This window comes from Bubalus bubalis, chromosome 4 (genome assembly GCF_019923935.1).
Source record: "Bubalus bubalis isolate 160015118507 breed Murrah chromosome 4, NDDB_SH_1, whole genome shotgun sequence".
In the NCBI taxonomy this organism is placed as follows: domain Eukaryota; kingdom Metazoa; phylum Chordata; class Mammalia; order Artiodactyla; family Bovidae; genus Bubalus; species Bubalus bubalis.
Window position 1 is genome coordinate 19,561,368 of NC_059160.1, and position 18,063 is coordinate 19,579,430.

General features: G+C 37.8%; 1 protein-coding gene across 1 annotated transcript; it reads right to left on the bottom strand.

Annotated features, from left to right (window-relative positions):
* Nucleotides 1-10,640: 10,640 nt before the first annotated feature.
* CD69 (CD69 molecule) lies at nt 10,641-17,821 on the bottom strand. Its single transcript, XM_006064665.4, has 5 exons — nt 17,601-17,821; nt 14,840-14,962; nt 13,506-13,705; nt 13,022-13,125; nt 10,641-11,775 (listed from the first exon to the last, which is right to left on the bottom strand). The coding sequence occupies exons 1-5, from the start codon at nt 17,662-17,664 to the stop codon at nt 11,667-11,669; spliced, it is 600 nt and encodes a 199-aa protein (XP_006064727.4). The 5' UTR covers nt 17,665-17,821; the 3' UTR covers nt 10,641-11,666.
* Between the last annotated feature and the right edge of the window lie 242 nt (nt 17,822-18,063).

Genomic DNA, 18,063 nt, shown 5'->3' on the forward strand with positions numbered 1-18,063 from the left:
TTACAGCTGATGGACATCTGTGTTGTTTCCAGTTCAGGGCTGTGATGAATAAAATTTCTGTGAATTTTTTTTTGCACCATTCTTCATATGCATACCACTTTTATTTTTGTTAGCAAATAAGTCAAATTTCTGGATCCTGAGCTACCTGCACGTTCAGTTATAGTAGACATTGTCAAACCAAGGGTGTCCTCCTCAATATACACTCCCTTTAGAAGTTTTTCTTCTTTTTTCCAACTAAAACAAATTCTCACTAACATTTGCGATTCTCTTTTTATTCTTGTTCATTTTTTAATTTAAATTTTGATACTGTAGTAGATGTGCAATCACTCCTTTTAGTTTTCATGTCATTTCTCTGATGACAATTTTGAGGGTTTTGATAAAGCTGATGTGACATTTTGATGTCTATTTTTTGTGCAACTCCCTTTCAAGTCTTTTGCCCCTTTAAAATTTTGCATTTTCTTGTTTGTCTTTTTCTTATTGATTTTTCATTTTCTTAAGGTATAAATCTCAGTCTTTGTTAAGAGAATCTGGGCGGCTATGGACACAGCTTCATCACTCACACAGATAGCTAAAAAACTTCCCTTGGCCTTCAATTCTGATTGGTACAGCATCTCAAGATCAGTCAGAGGTGAGAGTTTTGGGCTTTTTGAAATCATTCCTGGACATGCATACTCTAAATGTGCATGACCTTCCAGATTGCTAGGAATAGGTTCAAAGTCCACTTTTCAAAATCCACATGCAACAGCACAAATAAGTATCAAAAATTTACCAATGAGCAAAATTTTTCCTTTTAAATTTTGGTCAGCTTTTTGTCTCCACCGATAGTATTGCTGCTTTAGAAAATGAAGCAGTTGTCACTGATGTTTTTGACAGACACCTAAGCAACAGTTAGAACTGGACATGGAACAACAGACTGGTTCCAAATAGGAAAAGGAGTATGTCAAGGCTGTATACTGTCACTCTGTTTATTTAACTTAGATGCAGAGTACATCATGAGAAATGCTGGACTGGAAGAAACACAAGCTGGAATCAAGATTGCCGGGAGAAATCTCAATCACCTCAGATATGCAGATGACACCACCCTTATGGCAGAAAGTGAAGAGGAACTAAAAAGCCTCTTGATGAAGGTGAAAGTGGAGAGTGAAAAAGTTGGCTTAAAGCTCAACATTCAGAAAACGAAGATCATGGCATCCGGTCCCATCACTTCATGGGAAATAGATGGGGAAACAGTGGAAACAGTGTCAGACTTCATTTTTCTGGGCTCCAAAATCACTGCAGATGGTGACTGCAGCCATGAAATTAAAAGACGCTTACTCCTTGGAAGGAAAGTTATGACCAACCTAGATAGCATATTCAAAAGCAGAAACATTACTTTGCCAACAAAGGTTCGTCTAGTCAAGGCTATGGTTTTTCCTGTGGTCATGTATGGATGTGAGAGTTGGACTGTGAAGAAGACTGAGCGCCGAAGAATTGATGCTTTTGAACTGTGGTGTTGGAGAAGACTCTTAAGAGTCCCTTGGACTGCAAGGAGATCCAACCAGTCCATTCTGAAGGAGATTAGCTCCAGGATTTCTTTGGAAGGACTGATGCTAAAGCTGAAACTCCGGTACTTTGGCCACCTCATGCGAAGAGTTGACTCATTGGAAAAGAGTCTGATGCTGGGAGGGATTGGGGGCAAGAGGAGAAGGGGATGACAGAAGATGAAATGGCTGGATGGCATCGCTGACTTGATGGACATGAGTCTGAGTGAACTCCGGGAGTTGGTGATGGACAGGGAGGCCTGGAGTGCTGCGATTCATGGGGTCACAGAGTCCGACACGGCTGAGCGACTGATCTGATCTGATCTATAGGGATTACAGAAAGAGTTGTTGTTATGTTAGTCACTCAATCATCTCTGACTCTGTAAACCCATGGACTGTTGCCCACCAGGTTCCTCTGTCCATGGGAGTCTCCAGGCAAGAATACTGGAGTAGGTTGCCATTCCCTTCTCCAGGGGACCTTCCCGACCCAGGGATCAAACCTAGGTTTCCTGCATTGCAGGCAGATTCTTTACCATTTGAGCCACTAGAGAAGCCTAGGAAAAGAGTAGATGATTTTAAAAGGCTCTCACCTGAAGAGATCCTTCCTTGGTGGCTCAGACGATAAAGCGTCTGCCTACAATGTGAGAGACCGGGGTTCATTCCTGGGTCAGGAAGATCTCTTGGAGAAGGAAATGGCAACCCACTCCAGTATTCTTGCTTGGAAAATCCCATGGATGGAGGATCTTGGTAGGCTACAGTCCATGGGGTTGCAAAGAGTCGTACACGACTGAGTGACTTCACTTTCACTTTCACACCTGAAGAATTGGAAAGTTTTAGAAAGTGAAAACTGCGGCGGAAAAAACCTCCTACCAGCAGAGGGCGCTGTGCGATTGTGGTTACTATAAACAATAACAGCAATCTGATTTGTTTAGCCAGTAGTAAGCTATTTGGAGAAGGCAATGACACCCCACTCCAGTACTCTTGCCTGGAAAATCCCATGGACGGAGGAGCCTGGTAGGCTGCAGTCCATGGGGTCACTTAAAGTCGGACACGACTGAGTGACTTCACTTTCACTTTTCACTTTCATGCATGCATTGGAGAAGGAAATGGCAACCCACTCCAATGTTCTTGCCTGGAGAATCCCAGGGACGGGGGAGCCTGGTGGGCTGCCATCTATGGGGTCGCACAGAGTCAGACACGACTGAAGTGACTTAGCAGCAGCAGCAAGCTATTTTGCGACCCCATGAGCTATAGCCTGCCAGGCTCCTCAGTCCATGGGATTTCACTCAGTTTTAAATATTCCATATTTTTATATGCCTAAATAAGCCAAATTCCCCCCAGTCTGACTATGGGTCCTAGATCTGAAATGTAAAGACTTTGGGCAAAGTACTTAATTTCCTTGTGACTTAGTTTCCTTCTACATAAAATGCCAATAGCAGTAACACCTAAGTCAGAATGTGAGAAATAAGTAAATTGATCATATTTATTTAGTCACTGATATAAATAATAGTTGTCGCTCAGTCGTGTTTGACTCTTTGCGACTCCATAACTCTCCTCGCCAGGCTCCTCTGTCCATGGAATTCTCCAGGCAAGAGTACCGGAGAGACGCACCAAATACAGCTGTTATAATTATTGCCGTTTAAAAATTATGTTTATTGGAACAATATCATCATTCAGTGTGAAGTTCTGTCACTTTTATATTTTTGGTGCTTTGGATAGCATAAGGAACAGATGTCCTCAAATTTAGTCCAGTAGTGTGAGTTGAAACTTGTGCCACATGGAATCAGGTATAATTCAGCAAAATGTGACTAAGGAAAGCCTGGGACAACAGTTCAGTGTCAGAGATAGAAAATAACCAACAAGTTTCTAAGCACTCAACAATAAGTTTGAGAATTATTCAGAAGAAATTTCTTAAAGGGAGCATGAGACTTCAAGTAGTCTTATTTGGCTAGTCATAAAAGACATGGGTAATCATTCAATAGGTCATACTAAGCCTGTCCCTACTGAGGGCAACTTATAAAGTAGGTTAAATATTTTAAACCATATTAAAGGCATCAGTGAGATGGCAAAGTAATGAAAACTGGCATAATGCAAATCTAGAAGAAGCTGAAACCAGGAAAGAAGAGTTCCTTTATCTATAGAAGATTTTCAAAGATGGACAAAAGAAACTGAGTTCCTGAACAAGTCTTTGGTGTTTTAGAAGTGAGAATAATTCTGGTCTTCGAGTAGGATGGAGGGACTGAAAAATCAGTATATCTGGCTGGGTTGGTTCACCAAAATCTACACCCAAGGACATGAGTCTGCAGTCTGTAAACTACTGACAATTTAAGTCAGATGATTCTTTGTTGTTGAGGCCTGTTCAGAAGTTTCCTTACTTCTACCTTCTGGATGCCAGGAGCAAACCTCCTCCTGCTTTTACTCCATACCATGTTGAAGAATCAAAAATATCTCTAGACATGGCTAAATATCCTTTGAGAAACAAAATCCTCCCAGGTTGAAAAACACCACTCTAGGAGGAAGACTGATCTGAAAGCAGGCTGGTCTTTGAAGGAGACCAAGCTCAACTTCAAGTCCTTTCAGTAGCTAAAGTTAAAGGAAGGGATCCTAGATTGTTCATGACTCTGATGATTTGCTAGAAGCAAATTTAACTTCTGCCAGATGCCAAAGAAAAATTATACTGAATAAGTTGTATAGGAGAGGAAGAGTTTACTGAAGCCTATTTTAGTAAGTGAAGAAATTGAAATAAATTCTACTGAAACAAAAGGCAAGAGGATTTCTGAGTGTTGGAGTCAGAAGGTGCTGGAGAATGTTAGAAGGTCGTCAATGTACTTAGGTCATTTGTGTTGGCTAATTGGTGCTTATTTGCTCAACAGTATTTTAGCCACAGTGTTCTATGGTGGTTCTGTGGTTTAAAAAAGAAAAAAAAATCTGCCAGCAATGGGAAAGACCTGGGTTTGATCTCTGGGTGGGGAAGACCCCCTGGAGAAGGAAATGGCAACCCACTCCAGTATTCTTGCCTGGGAGATCCCATAGACAGAGGAGCTTGTGGGCTACAGTCTATGGGGTCACAAAAAGTTGAATATAGCTGAACACAGCACATACATTTTGCTCTTAGGTTAGGTTCCTACACTTCTATTGAGACTGGGAGGCAGGGGTGCTCTTTCCTTGGTGATCATACTTCAAAGGGATGGCTCACAGGTGCCTGAGAAAAGTATTTCTGGGCTGTCAAACTTGCAAGAGGCTGGAAGAAAATTTATATCTCAAAGCAACAGAGAAAGAATTTTCAATTACAAAATGTTTTGAATAATGCTCTATGAAGAGGGAGGTCAGGAGTCTGCAGTCAGGAAGAAACCTAAGATTTAGTTACTGTAAGAGGAATACTAAGTCTGGCTTGGTCAAAGAATATATTATTTTAGTTCTAAGACATTTATCACAGTCTTTCACAGACAAAATCTAGTACTCCACAACAGTGGTACAAAATGGGTATTTGAGTAAGTAAGGAACATGAAAAATAACAATTAGAAATAATAGCAGTTAAAGACCTTCTAGGGCTCTAAGTAAAGTAAGTAAATGAAGGTCACTCAGTCGTGTCCAACTCTTTGTGACCCCGTGGACAGTAGTCCATGGAATTCTCCAGGCCAGAATACTGGAGTGGGTAGCCTTTCCCTTCTCCAGGGATCTTCTCAACTCTGGGATAGAACCCAGGTCTCCCACATTGCAGGTGGATTCTTTGCCAGCTGAGCCACAAGTATTAATAATCTTGAAAGTATTAATACAAAGTCAAGCAGACTTTGACATAGGAAAATCCAAATATAATTTAAAGATAATTAGCCTTGCATATAATTATTTCTTAAATATACGTATTTTGTATTTTAAAAAGAAATACAAATAGTTGAAATAATAGCATATTTAAAATGAGTTCAAGGAAATAAAATACATTAGAATTTAGGCTGAAACTTGGAAATTACAAAAATGATGAAAATGGAATTTTAGAACTAAAAATTATAATGATAAAATTAATATCTCAGAAGAAATAGAATTTTTCTTAGTTTGATAATATGTATCACTACCACCACCCCTCCAAAAAGAATAAACAACCAAACAAGCAAAGAAAACTATATTAAACATCATGTTAAAGGTAATTGTTGAAAACTTTCTCTTAGAGATTGAGAACAAGACAAAATATTCACTGTCATCACATTTACTTAACATGATTACTGATGGCTTTAGCAAATACAATAAATTTTTTAAAGTTATAGATTTGAAAGGAAAAATCACAGCACACATCAGCCATAGATGCAATCCCACTTATAGAAAATCCAAGTAACCCTACTGATAAATTATTAGAATTAATAAGTGAGTTGAGAGGTCCCTGGATATGCAAAATGAATATAAAAATATCAATTGTATTTTTATTCAACAGAAACTAGCTGAAAATGAAAATTATTAGTTTTCTCTTGATGCCATAACAAATTACTACAAATCCCGCATTTTTAAATTACATGTATTTATTATCTTAATGTTTCTATAACTCAGAAGTTCACACTCAGTGTGACTCAGTTCTCTCTACTTAGGGTTTATGAGGCCAAAATCAAGGTGTCAGCAGGGTTTCCCTTCCCTGAAGGTTAAAAGAGTAGGAACTCAAGATGAACTCTCAGTAAACTAAGATATCTAATTAGTCATCTGTGAAGAAATATTTGAACTGCCAATGTTTGGGGTGGAGAAAGAACAGAGTTAGATAAGGGATCACTAAACCAAGCCGAGTGTAGGTAGCACAGATTTATAATGGACTTTACCAGCAGTGTTATGATGTTCTTTATCAACGTGTGTGCTCTGAAGCTTGTGCAAGTAGTTGGGAATGCCAGTTTCTTTGGCTGAAGTGGTTTAATTTTCACTTACTTGCTGACTGCCCGCCTCTCTCATCTTCTTAAGGCCAATGGCCTTCTTTATCCTGCTGCCTGCTCCAACTTCAAGCCAGCAAAAATGCTTCTAATCTCTCTGACCTCTCCTTCAGGCCAGTCTCTCTAACTCTAGCCAGAGACACTTCTCTGCTTTTAAAATCTCATACACAGGCAGAGTTCAGAGATAGTACAGGTTTGTTTCCAGACCACCACAATAAAGGATATGTCACAAGGAAACAAGTCAGGCAGACTTTTTGGTTTCCTGATGCATATAAAAGTTATATTTACATCATACTGTAGTCTATTAAGTGAGCAATAGCATTGTGTCTAAAGAAAAAAAAAATCAATGAACATACCTTAATTTAAAAATATTTTACTTCTGGGACTTCCCTGGCACTCCAGTGGTTAGGACTTGGCCTTCCAGCGCAGAGGGTGTGAGTTCCATCCGTGGTTGGGGAGCCAAGATCGCACATGCTTTGAGGCAATAAATAAATAAATAAGTAAAACAGAGACAAATTCAACAAAGACTTTAAAAACGGTCCACATTAAAAAAAAAAAAATCTTAAATAAATACTGCTGATAAATTCTAATCATCATCTGGGCCATCAGTGAGTCATAATCGCTTTACAGATCATCATAATAAATATAAAGAAATATTGTTAGAATTACCAAAAAGTGACACAGAGACATGAAATGAGAAAATTCTGTTGAAAATATGGCACTGATAGGTTGTTTGATCCAGAGTTGCCACAAGACTTCAAGATGTGAAAAATGCAGTAGGCAAAGCACAATAAAACAAAGTATGTTTGTAATTAGTTTGTGGCTACCTAGACAATTCAGGGTAATCTATCTGAAAGCTTATAACAGTAATTCCATCAGAATTTCTTGCTTGTAGTATGACATATTCATATTTTCCAAAATCATTAATTTTGGGGGGGATTATCTTGCCTAATGTGGGGATGTGTTCTAAGTTGCTTCAGTTGTGTCTGACTCTTTGCAACCCTGTGGACCGTATCATTATTGCCAAATTCAGACTTAAATTGAAGTAAGTGGGGAAAACCACAAGACCATTCAGGTATGACCTAAATCAAATCCCTTACGGTTATAAGTGGAAGTGACGAATAGATTCAAGGGATTAGATCTGATAGACAGAGTGCCTGAAGAAACTATGAATGGAGGTTCGTGACTTGTACAGGAAGCAGTGATCAAGACCATCCCCAATAAAAAGAAATGCAAAAATATAAAAAGGTTGTATGAGGAGGCCTTACAAATAGCTGAGAAAAGAAGAGAAGTGAAAGGCAAAGAAGTAAAGGAAAGATACACCCATTTGGATGCAGAGTTCCAAAGAATAGCAAGGAGAGATAAGAAAGCCTTCCTCAATGATCAATGCAAATAAATAGAGGAAAACAATAGAATGGGAAAGACTAGAGATCTCTTCAAGAAAACTACAGATGCCAAGGGAACATTTCATGCAAAGGTGGGCACAATAAAGGACAAAAATGATATGGACCTAACAGAAGCAAAAGATATTAAGAAGATGTGGCAAGAATACACAGAAGAACTATACAAAAAAGACCTTCACAACCCAGATAATCATGATGATGTGATCATCCATCTAGAGCCAAACATCTTGGAATGCGAAGTCAAGTGGGTGTTAGGAAGCATTGCTATGAACAAAGCTAGTGGAGATGATGGAATTCCAGCTGAACTATTTCAAATCCTAAAAGATGTTGCTGTGAAAGTGCTTCACTCAATATGCCAGCAAATTTGGAAAACTCAGCAGTGGCCATATGACTAGAAAAGGTCAACTTTCATTCCAATCCCTTAGAAAGGCAATGTCAAAGAATGTTCAAACTACTGCACAATTGCACTCATCTCACCCACTAGCAAAGTAATGCTCAAAATTCTCCAAGCCAGACTTCAACAATATGTGAACCATGAACTTCCAGATGTTCAAATTGGATTTAGAAAAGGCAGAGGAATCAGAGATCAAATTGCCAACATCTGTTGGATCATTGAGAAAGCAAGAGAGTTCTGAAAAAAAAAATCTACTTCTGCCTTATTGACTACACCAAAGCCTTTGACTGTGTGGATCACAACAAACTGTGGAAAATTCTTCAAGAGGTAGGAATACCAAACCACCTTACCTCCTGAGAAATGTGTATACAGGTCAAGAAGCAACAGTTAGAACTGGACATGGAACAACAGACTGGTTCCAAATAGGAAAAGGAGTACATCAAGGCTGTATATTGTCACCCTGCTTATTTAATTTATATGCAGAGTACATCATGAGAAATGCCAGGCTGGATGAAGCACAAGCTGGAATCAAGATTTCTGGGAAAAATATCAATAACCTCAGATATGCAGATGACACCACCCTTATGGCAGAAAGTGAAGAAGAACTAAAGAGCCTCTTGATGAAAGTGAAAGTGGAGAGTGAAAAAGTTGGTTTAAAACTCAACATTGAGAAAAGTAAGATCATGGCATCTAGTCCCATCATTTCATGGCAAATAGGTGGGGAAACAATGGAAACAGTGACAGACTTTGTTTTTGGGGGGCTCCAAAATCACTGCAGATGGTGACGGCAGCCTTGAAATTAAAAGACGCTTGCTCCTTGGAAGAAAAGCTTTGACCATCCTAGACAGCATATTAAAAAGCAGAGACATTACTTTGCCAACAAATGTCCGTCTAGTCAAAGCTATGGTTTTTCCAGTAGTCTTGCATGGTTGTGAGAGTTGAACTATAAAGAAAGCTGAGCTCCAAAGAATCGATGTTTTTGATCTGTGATATTGGAGAAGACTCTTGAGAGTCCCTTGGACTGCAAGGAGATCCAATCAGTCTATACTAAAAGAAATCAGCCCTGAATGTTCATTGGAAGGATTGATGCTGAAGCTGAAACTCCAATATTTTGGCCACCTGATGTGAAGAACTGACTCATTTGAAAAGACCCTGATGCTGGGAAAGATTGAAGGCAGGAGGAAAAGGGGATGACAGAGGATGAGATGGCTGGATGGCATCACTGACTCGATGGACATGAGTTTGAACAAGCTCCGGGAGTTGATGATGGATAGGAAAGCCTGGCGTGCTGCAGTCCACAGGGTCCAAAGTGTCGGACATGACTGAGTGACTGAACTGAACTAGGGTTCAGTTTGAGCTAAGTACTGTTCTAAGTCCATTTTCTTGTATTAGCTAACTTAATTTCTAGCTAATAATGAAATTTCTACCGAATTCTAAATAAACAGCTGGTCAACTAGTGAGGTAGAGATGAAACTCGTGAAAGGTTGTTGTTGAACCATGCAAAGATGTCAGGATCCTTGGCCTGTGGAGGAGAAGAATTCAATCCGGGGCCAGAGATGAGGCTTGATTGCTCAGAGCTTTTGTGTAATAAAATTTTATTAAAGTATAAAGGAGATAAAGAAAGCTTCTGACATAGGCATTAGAAGGGGATAGAAAGAGTACCCCCTTGCTAGTGTTAGCAATGGAGTTATATACTCTCCAATGAATCCAAAGAATGTCTGGAGGTTGTAAAGACCTCACCAGACTACTCCCATAATTTACATTCTAAGATAACAGAATTGGCCAGAAGGTTTAATCCAGAGACTGTCCTCAGGCAGGATACATAATCCTAAGGAATGTAGAGGGAAAAAAATGTTTGTCCTTTCTTCCTCCTTGAGAATTCCAGACCCTTCTCTCCTTGGGGAGAGAAACTTGTCTAGGAAATGACTCTCTCACTTGGACAACATTTGCATCAACATGTAAAGGCTACTATATTTAAAAAGGATAACCAGCAAGGGCCTATTGTATAACACAGAGAACTGTGCTCAATGTTGTGTGGCATTCTTAATGGGAGGAGATTTGGGGGAAGGAGAGATGCATATATAGGTATGGCTGAGTCCCTTTGTTGTTTATCTGAAACTATCACATTATTAATCATCTATACTCCAATACAAAATAAAAAGTTTTAAAAAAGAAAAAAGTGAAGTTATAGGGTGAAAAATTTTTAACTGACATAGATTCCTCTCAAGTCAATTAGACTATTTACTGAACTTTTTCTGTATAGAGCTCTCTGAAAACACACATGAAAACAACTTCCCAGGTACAAATCATTATAAAGTTAAGGTTTTATAATAGGTATGTCTTCCAAAAAATGTTATATTATTCTGTTTCTTCCTTTCTAGTATGAGATGTAAGTTTTAATATATTTTGTAGGAATCACCACTTCTTAGAAACCATTTTGTTTATTTTACTTTTTTTTTTAACATACATAAAGGCAGCTTATAATTGCACTGGATACAAAAGACAAACAAACACACCTTATTGCACTTAGGAAATATTTCACATGAAGTATTGCACATGATAGAATTGTATCAGGAAAGCCACAAATTGATAAGCAGATAGAACTATTATTATTCCAGATTTGAACAATACAGACTTTTTCCTGATAGAGATTTGCCACATCACATATTGCACATTTTCCAACACTTTTATCTGTTTTACAAATATTCCTTGTATTCTTTTTGTCCTTATCTTTGTGAGAGACTGTATATAAGGCAATACTTTATATACCTTTGAAAAAGACAAGTTTACAGTGAAGAAGTGAAAAAAATAACATAAATACCTAATCACCCCATTCTTTGGTGGAGAAATGACAGAAAACAAAACAAAACAAAACAAAAAACTTGACAAACTTCTTTAAAAAGAGAGAAATATTACAAAGCTTCATTTCATAAGCATTTGCCCATTTACTAATGTCCTTGGAGTTAGTAAAATGCATTTAGACTAAATCTCTGTGCTGCCAGTTAAAATTTTCTTTGTTAACGTTCAGTTTTTAATACCACCATCTAATTCCTTCATACAGTACAAATGCATGAAGGGCATACATTGTTTGTAGTCATTCAACAATAAATAATAACTCTAAACCTAGTTATTTTATTATCTCTGAATCAAAAATATATAAAGTGCACTCAAAAGCTTTGCAGTCATTTATCTCATCCTTGGACAAGATTTATCAGTCAACCTGTGACACTTTCAGATCATGGCAGGAGTACTCCATAATGCAGACATGCCTGGAATTTTTCTCCCTTTTTTCCAGTCTTGTGTGGAAGAAAGTTTCCCAAATAATACAAAGGTTTTTTTTCACAAAGTCTCAATGGGAAACTTCTGACCAGAGAGCGGCAGTTGCCCACATTTGTCACATTTCCTAGAGTTCCATGTTAGAATGTCTATAAGCAAATATGATTCCTCTTTATTTGGAGGGTTTGCTACATATCCAGTGTAAATTCTTGTCACATTCTGTGCTGCTGACCTCTGCACTGTTCAGAACTGCACAGTTCTCAGACCCCGTAAGGTTGAACCTGTCAAACAATAAAGAAACCGGAATTAGTTTCAGCCTATCATTTCCGTTCAGTTATATGAAAATCAACTTTGTGGTGGTGGTGATGGCTTCTGCTTTTTTTTGTTGTTTTTTTTTAAGATGGAATGCTTGAGGCAAGTACGTCAGTCAAATGATCAGAGAACAATCTGTAGAGACAGTAGACAAAGATGGAAAAGAATAGTATGTGGAGAGAAGATACAAACATAAGAGTAAAGGGCTCCATTCATTTGGCTGGTGTGTCACTACAGGAGTGACTCTTATTCATTTTTGAGTGCAGAAACCCTTTGAGAAACTTCCCAGAAAGTGTGCACGTTCAACAATCATGCATATTAGTTCATACAGTTATCGGGGATAACAGCCCCTGGTGCCCATTTGTGGATGTGGGGCATACTAAGGATTCTTTTTCTAGAGATTTAAACTAGTTCTCTAAATCTCTCATTTTCATGAAACTAGAGACCTAACAGTTCATTCACATCTGAGTGACAAAGATTAATACTAAACTTATACAGTGTCTTTCAAACTTGAAAACGTACAGGTAATGGAAATTAAGTCAGCATCTTTAATTTTGGGGCAAGTTTTCTCTCAGATCCATAGAAGCTTCTAATTATCAATAGATGTTGGAAATATTGTTCTTTATCCCTGTGGATATGAGAACTGGGAAAGTTAAAAGGGAATTCCTTTCCAAAAACTAGCTTGTCAATAAAATAAAAATATTAGATTGGAAATTTTTTTCACATCATCATAATTATACCTGGAATATTTGAATCTAATTTCACTAGAATTTACTGAGATCAAGTTACTAGAAGTACTTATTGTATGAACTCCAAGCAGATAAAAAAAGGATAATATTACTATTAAAGCCCTTCTTTAAGAATTCCATAGTTTAGCTGTCCTCAACCATTTTGGTACCAGGGACAAGTTTCATAGAAGATAATTTCTCCATGGACTGGGGCAGGGGGATGGTTTGGGGATGATTCGAACACATTACATTTATGGTACACTTTATTTTATATTTTTTTTATCAGCTCCACTTTGAATCATCAGGCATTAGATCCTGGAGGTTGGAGACCCTTCCCACAGAGTATAACATACAAAAGAGAATGTTAAAGCTCTGCTTCTAAGAGCACAACCCTCATAAAGAACAACACTTTGAAAGAAAAACAGGAAAGCTGCCAGCTTTGGGAGCTGGCAGCCTTGGGAGCATAAAGAGATATCTTGAAACTCACCAGTTGTTAAATTCTTGGCCATTTGACCATTTCCACGTCTGGCCAGCTTCATTTTTCAGCCCGATCCAGTGTTCAGCTCTACCCACATGTTGTTTTAAAAAGTTCTTGAAGGAAGAACAAAGGAAGTGTATGTTAAACCACCCCTCTTGGTATGTATGTAATAAATTCTGTTTTTCAAATCTGCAACTAGTAAGCATTGTAGCTCAGCTGATCATTTGTATTAACTAATGATTAATAGTGCTATGTGGGTTCAGCTCATTTGGATTTCTGATCTTTGAAGCTAAACACATCACACTTAAAGACTACACTGGACTCTCATTTGGACCTCAGACTGATCATGTGGTTTCTTGTGACTAAGTTTTCCCGGGTCAGAGACAGACAGAATATCTACACTTAGAAGGAAACAGAAGAAAATCATGGATTAGCTATATAAAATAAAAAGAATACCAATACTTTATGGAATTCTTTTTGAATGCTATCTTACCATGTCCTCTTTGGAATCAATAATGGCAAGCGTGGCACCATGTTTGGAGCAAGAGTTTTGGGCCAAGGTCCAGTTCTTTGTTTTCTTGAAAATAAGGTAGCATTTCCCCTTGTGTCCAATCCAATCATCTGAGCATGGAAACACATGGGTGTTTGGTGGCGCTGATGATGCGTATTGTCCTGGACAGTTATACTGGCCCACTGTGAACATAAAAATGGTGTGTTTTAGCAACACAAGGAACCAAGTACCCATAGGGTACAAAGTAGTTCAGGGATACTCTACTAGGTGATAAAGGAAGAGAGGAAAGAAGATGAATTAAAAAAAAAAATTTATGGAAGTATAGTTGACGTACAATATATTAGCTTCAGGTGTACAGCACACTGATTCAGAATTTTTATAGGTTATGCTCCATTTAAAGATATAAAAAAAGGAAGGTAAATTCCTAGAGAGCAAGAAGGCAGTTTTTCACTTTATCTGATCTCTTATTGTACCTCATCATCATTGTACAAGGTCTAAGAAATAAGAGGGTGTCACTTTGGTCAGAAAATGGAGGGGAAATTTAAAAATCTTGAAAATAGTCTTTTGACTCTAGTTGAAAAGGGGTATAAGGTATTGGGGTTGGCTGAAAAGTTGGTTCGAGGTAACAGAGAAACTGAATTTTATGCCCAGCCCAGTACATTATAAATTAAGGCTTTGCATTTGAATGCAGAGGGGGAAGAATTTGAAGATGTGATAGATATAACTCTATATGGCAAGGTGGAGGAGAGAATACTAGCAGAGTAGCAATTCAGAATACAAAAAGGTTTATGGCTGGGGAATGTATCCTAGCACTGTAAAATTTCATGTGTGTATAAAACACAAATGAATCTTGGTATAGCTGTATGCTTCAAATACCATAACAAAACTAGCTCTTGGAAGCTTCTAGATATATTCTTAATTATCTCAATTATCCATACCCACTATTGTGTGTCTTTTGAGATAAGAGACTGTCCAATTCCTGATTAATCTATGGCTTAGATATCATTTTTTAATCAACAATGAATGGGCAGCCCACATTTTTCCAGTTAAATATCAATTTGTTTAGAATCTAAATCAACCCCTTCTGTTCCAGAGTTAAATATCTTCTCACATGTAATTTTATCCCATGGTATTATATAAATCATAGACAATTTTTAATAGTTCTAAAGCACTAGAAAACTAGAAAAGTATTGTATCAGTTATCTAAGGAATGTGGAACCATATTTTATATTTCCTAGGAAATTGACCATGTACGAAAAATGAGATAATTTAAGATTAATCAGAATTTTTGATGAACTCATGAAATGCAGACTCACCTGATAGAGCAACAAGAGCTATGATGAGAGTGGTGATGAAGACCACGTTTACTACAGCACATGGGATAGGAACTTGAATGGACCCTTCATGATATGTTGCAGAATAAGTCCCAGTGGCATGACCTGAGGAGAGAAAGTGGATGATGAGGCAGGCTACAGAAGTAAGAAAGAGATATTTGATTTTCTCTTGAGGCATTAAAAAAAATATTATATGTCTCCCTACCTTCTTATGTGAAATTTATAAGTTACATTTCCTCAAATTTTGAATAAGTTATTTTTGGCTAGAAATGAAACAATCCAGTCACAATAATGAGATCATAAAATATTTGCCCAAATATGTACTGAGTAGCTATGAAAATCGACATATATTATAATTGTATTCTTTAAGGTTTAACTAGACAAAGAGATGCTGCTTTCCTTCAAAGCAATTTACTATGCAATGGATGTTAAGACAACTTTTGCCTCTTCTGAAGGTTGTTTTTCCCAGCATAGATCTGCTTTCAAATTTTCCAAGAGAAGACTTTACTTCACTCCTATCTGGTTCTATTTCTCTCAACTTGTTAAAGCAAATCTTTATTTTCTCATCAGCATACAACTATTACCAGAAGTAGCGCTTGGTAGTTAGGGTAGCAAGTTCAGAGCTCTCTGTCTAGTTTCACTTCTCACCATGTGAGACTCAATGAAGGGGCTCAAACTCAATGCAGGAACATCTCTGGCTCCTCAGCAGGTATCAACACATCCAAGTAGCTCATGGATGCCAGAGTCCACTGGCTTATCCACTGGACTCGCACTGTTGGCTTGGACATCCAGTGGATAAGCTGAGGAGGTGATTTTCTGATTTTAAGTTATATCATTAGTTCATTAGTTAGGGCTATTGTTATTCACAGTTTGTTTTATCACCTAGGCAACAAAACACTCCCCTAAGAGTATACTTCCGCTTTGGTTACAAGCCCTGTCCATTAATGGAGAAATTTGAAAACAAATCCTCTACTACATATTGAATCCCCCAAGGGTGGTGCTCAAAGATTGTTCACACTGATAAAGCTACAAGAGCAGCATAGAATTAATATTCATAAATCAAATATTCAATAGAAGATTGGGATGATTTCAGGAAAAGTTCACAATTCCTACAATTAATTCCTTCTTATTTCAACTATGCTATTATTGAATGGTTTTATTCTTAAATATACTTTTTCTTTCAGGAAGCTCAGCTGAGTCATCAAGTTATGGGTATCTGGTCACCAAAAAATTTGTGTGGCTTGCAATATCCACACTTGATTTTGTGTTCCTAAGTGAAAGATAGTTTTATCAGAGGCAATGAATGCTTTTCTAAAGCAAACCATGCTAGTAGACACATATTCAGAAAACAACCCCCTCCTCTAGATATTTTCACCTCTGTTATTCAGAACACATTCTTTGTTACTGGATAGTTGTGTTTACAAGTAAACTCTAGTTCCTATCTTCTAGTGTTTGGGGCACCTCATTAACATGAGAGGAAGAGAGAGAGAAATGAAATAAGTCAAGAAAGTTTCACCAAAAAAGTTATTGGAAAACAATGGAAAAATCCTGGTGACAAGAGATGAAAAGGTCTGTGGATAGATTAGACAAACAGAAAAGGAGAAAAGTGATACAGCAAAAGTGTAGATTTTGATGAAAAATAAAAGAAAGGAAGAAAAATGTCTGATTCATATAGAATTTGAAGTCCACGATTAGAAAGGTGAAATAGAAAAGTGAGTGCCAAAGAAGTGATGCTTGCAAATTGTGGTGCTGGGGGACTCTTGAGAGCCCCATGGAGGGCAAGATCAAACCAGTCAATCCTAAAGGAAATCAACTCTGAATATTCACTGGAAAGACTGATGCTGAAGCTCCAATACTTTGGCCACCTGATGCAAAGGGCCGACTCATTGGAAAAGACCGTGATGCTGGTAAAGATTGAAGGCAGGAAGAGAAGGGGGCAGCAAAGAATGAGATGATTAGATAGCATCACTGACTCAAGAGACATGAATATGCGCAAATTCTGGGAAACAGTGGAGGACAGGGGAGCCTGACATGCTGCAGTCCATGGGTTCACAAAGAGTTAGACATAACTTAGTGACTGAACAGCAACAACAACAAATAGAAAAGTGAAATGGAGGAAAAGAGTACCCATAGGACTAGAGAAGAAGACTGTGTTTTCAAGAATTCTTTATGAGGTTCTCACAATAAATTGCCTTTGGACACTATAAATATTCAGATGCTTATATGGCTATTCTCTCAAAGTCTGGAAACCTGTGTTCTTAGCAACTGGAGGATGTTTTCTTGAGAACACAAGATAAAGCCCACGAAAAGCACACAATGGTACAAGGTTCAGCCAGTCAAGAACAAAAAATAGAATTTTTCATAAAGAGAGGCAGTGCTTCCTAAGGGATGTCCAGATGGCTATGAAAAAATGATACTTCGTTGGGCTAGGGAGGGGATTTTCTAATTAAATCTGAAAAACTGAGATGGTATAAAATAAAACAAAGAGATAAATCTTTAAGGAGTTTCTAAAATTCACCTTTGTGATTTCCTTTCATGTCTCAGGTATTCTGTGTTCACATAGATAAAGAAATATTTACTTCTTCCCACTTTCTCTTATATCTTGATCAAATAGAACATAGCCAAGTTTTTCTACAAAAGGCAAGCTTGATTTTCTCCCCAACTACTGGTATATATCATAGATAGATAGATATAAACATAGATATAGATATTACCAGTATTTAGAGAAAAAGAATTGACTTACTTTGTTGTTCTCTTTTCAGGTGCAAGGAGCTGGTCTCTGTTGCAGAAAAATCTTCAGAGGTCATCTTTATCCTTGTCACAATCCCCCTGGTTAATCCCAGGTGGAGCCAACCTACAGTGAAAGTCTCTGCTGGAGCTCTTGTTCCGTCTCTGTGTCTTTGAGATACCTCAGCATTTATATTCAGCTATGTTGTCTCCACCCCCTTCCTCTCACCTCCTAATCGCTCAGATACTCCAGTTCTCTTTAATTTATGCTCCAGAGGCCCAGACAGTTTACAATGTGTTGTTGTGGTGAGCTGTGGGTTTCCCCTGCCATCTGAAATGTGCTTTCTCACAACTGTAAGTGCAATATGAAGAGGCAAGCGGGAATTTCCCAGAATCTGAGATATCTTTTTGAAATTTGTAGAAAACAAATAGTTTAGGAAATAGAATATCCAAGTAAAGAATTAAAAGTTAGAGATTCC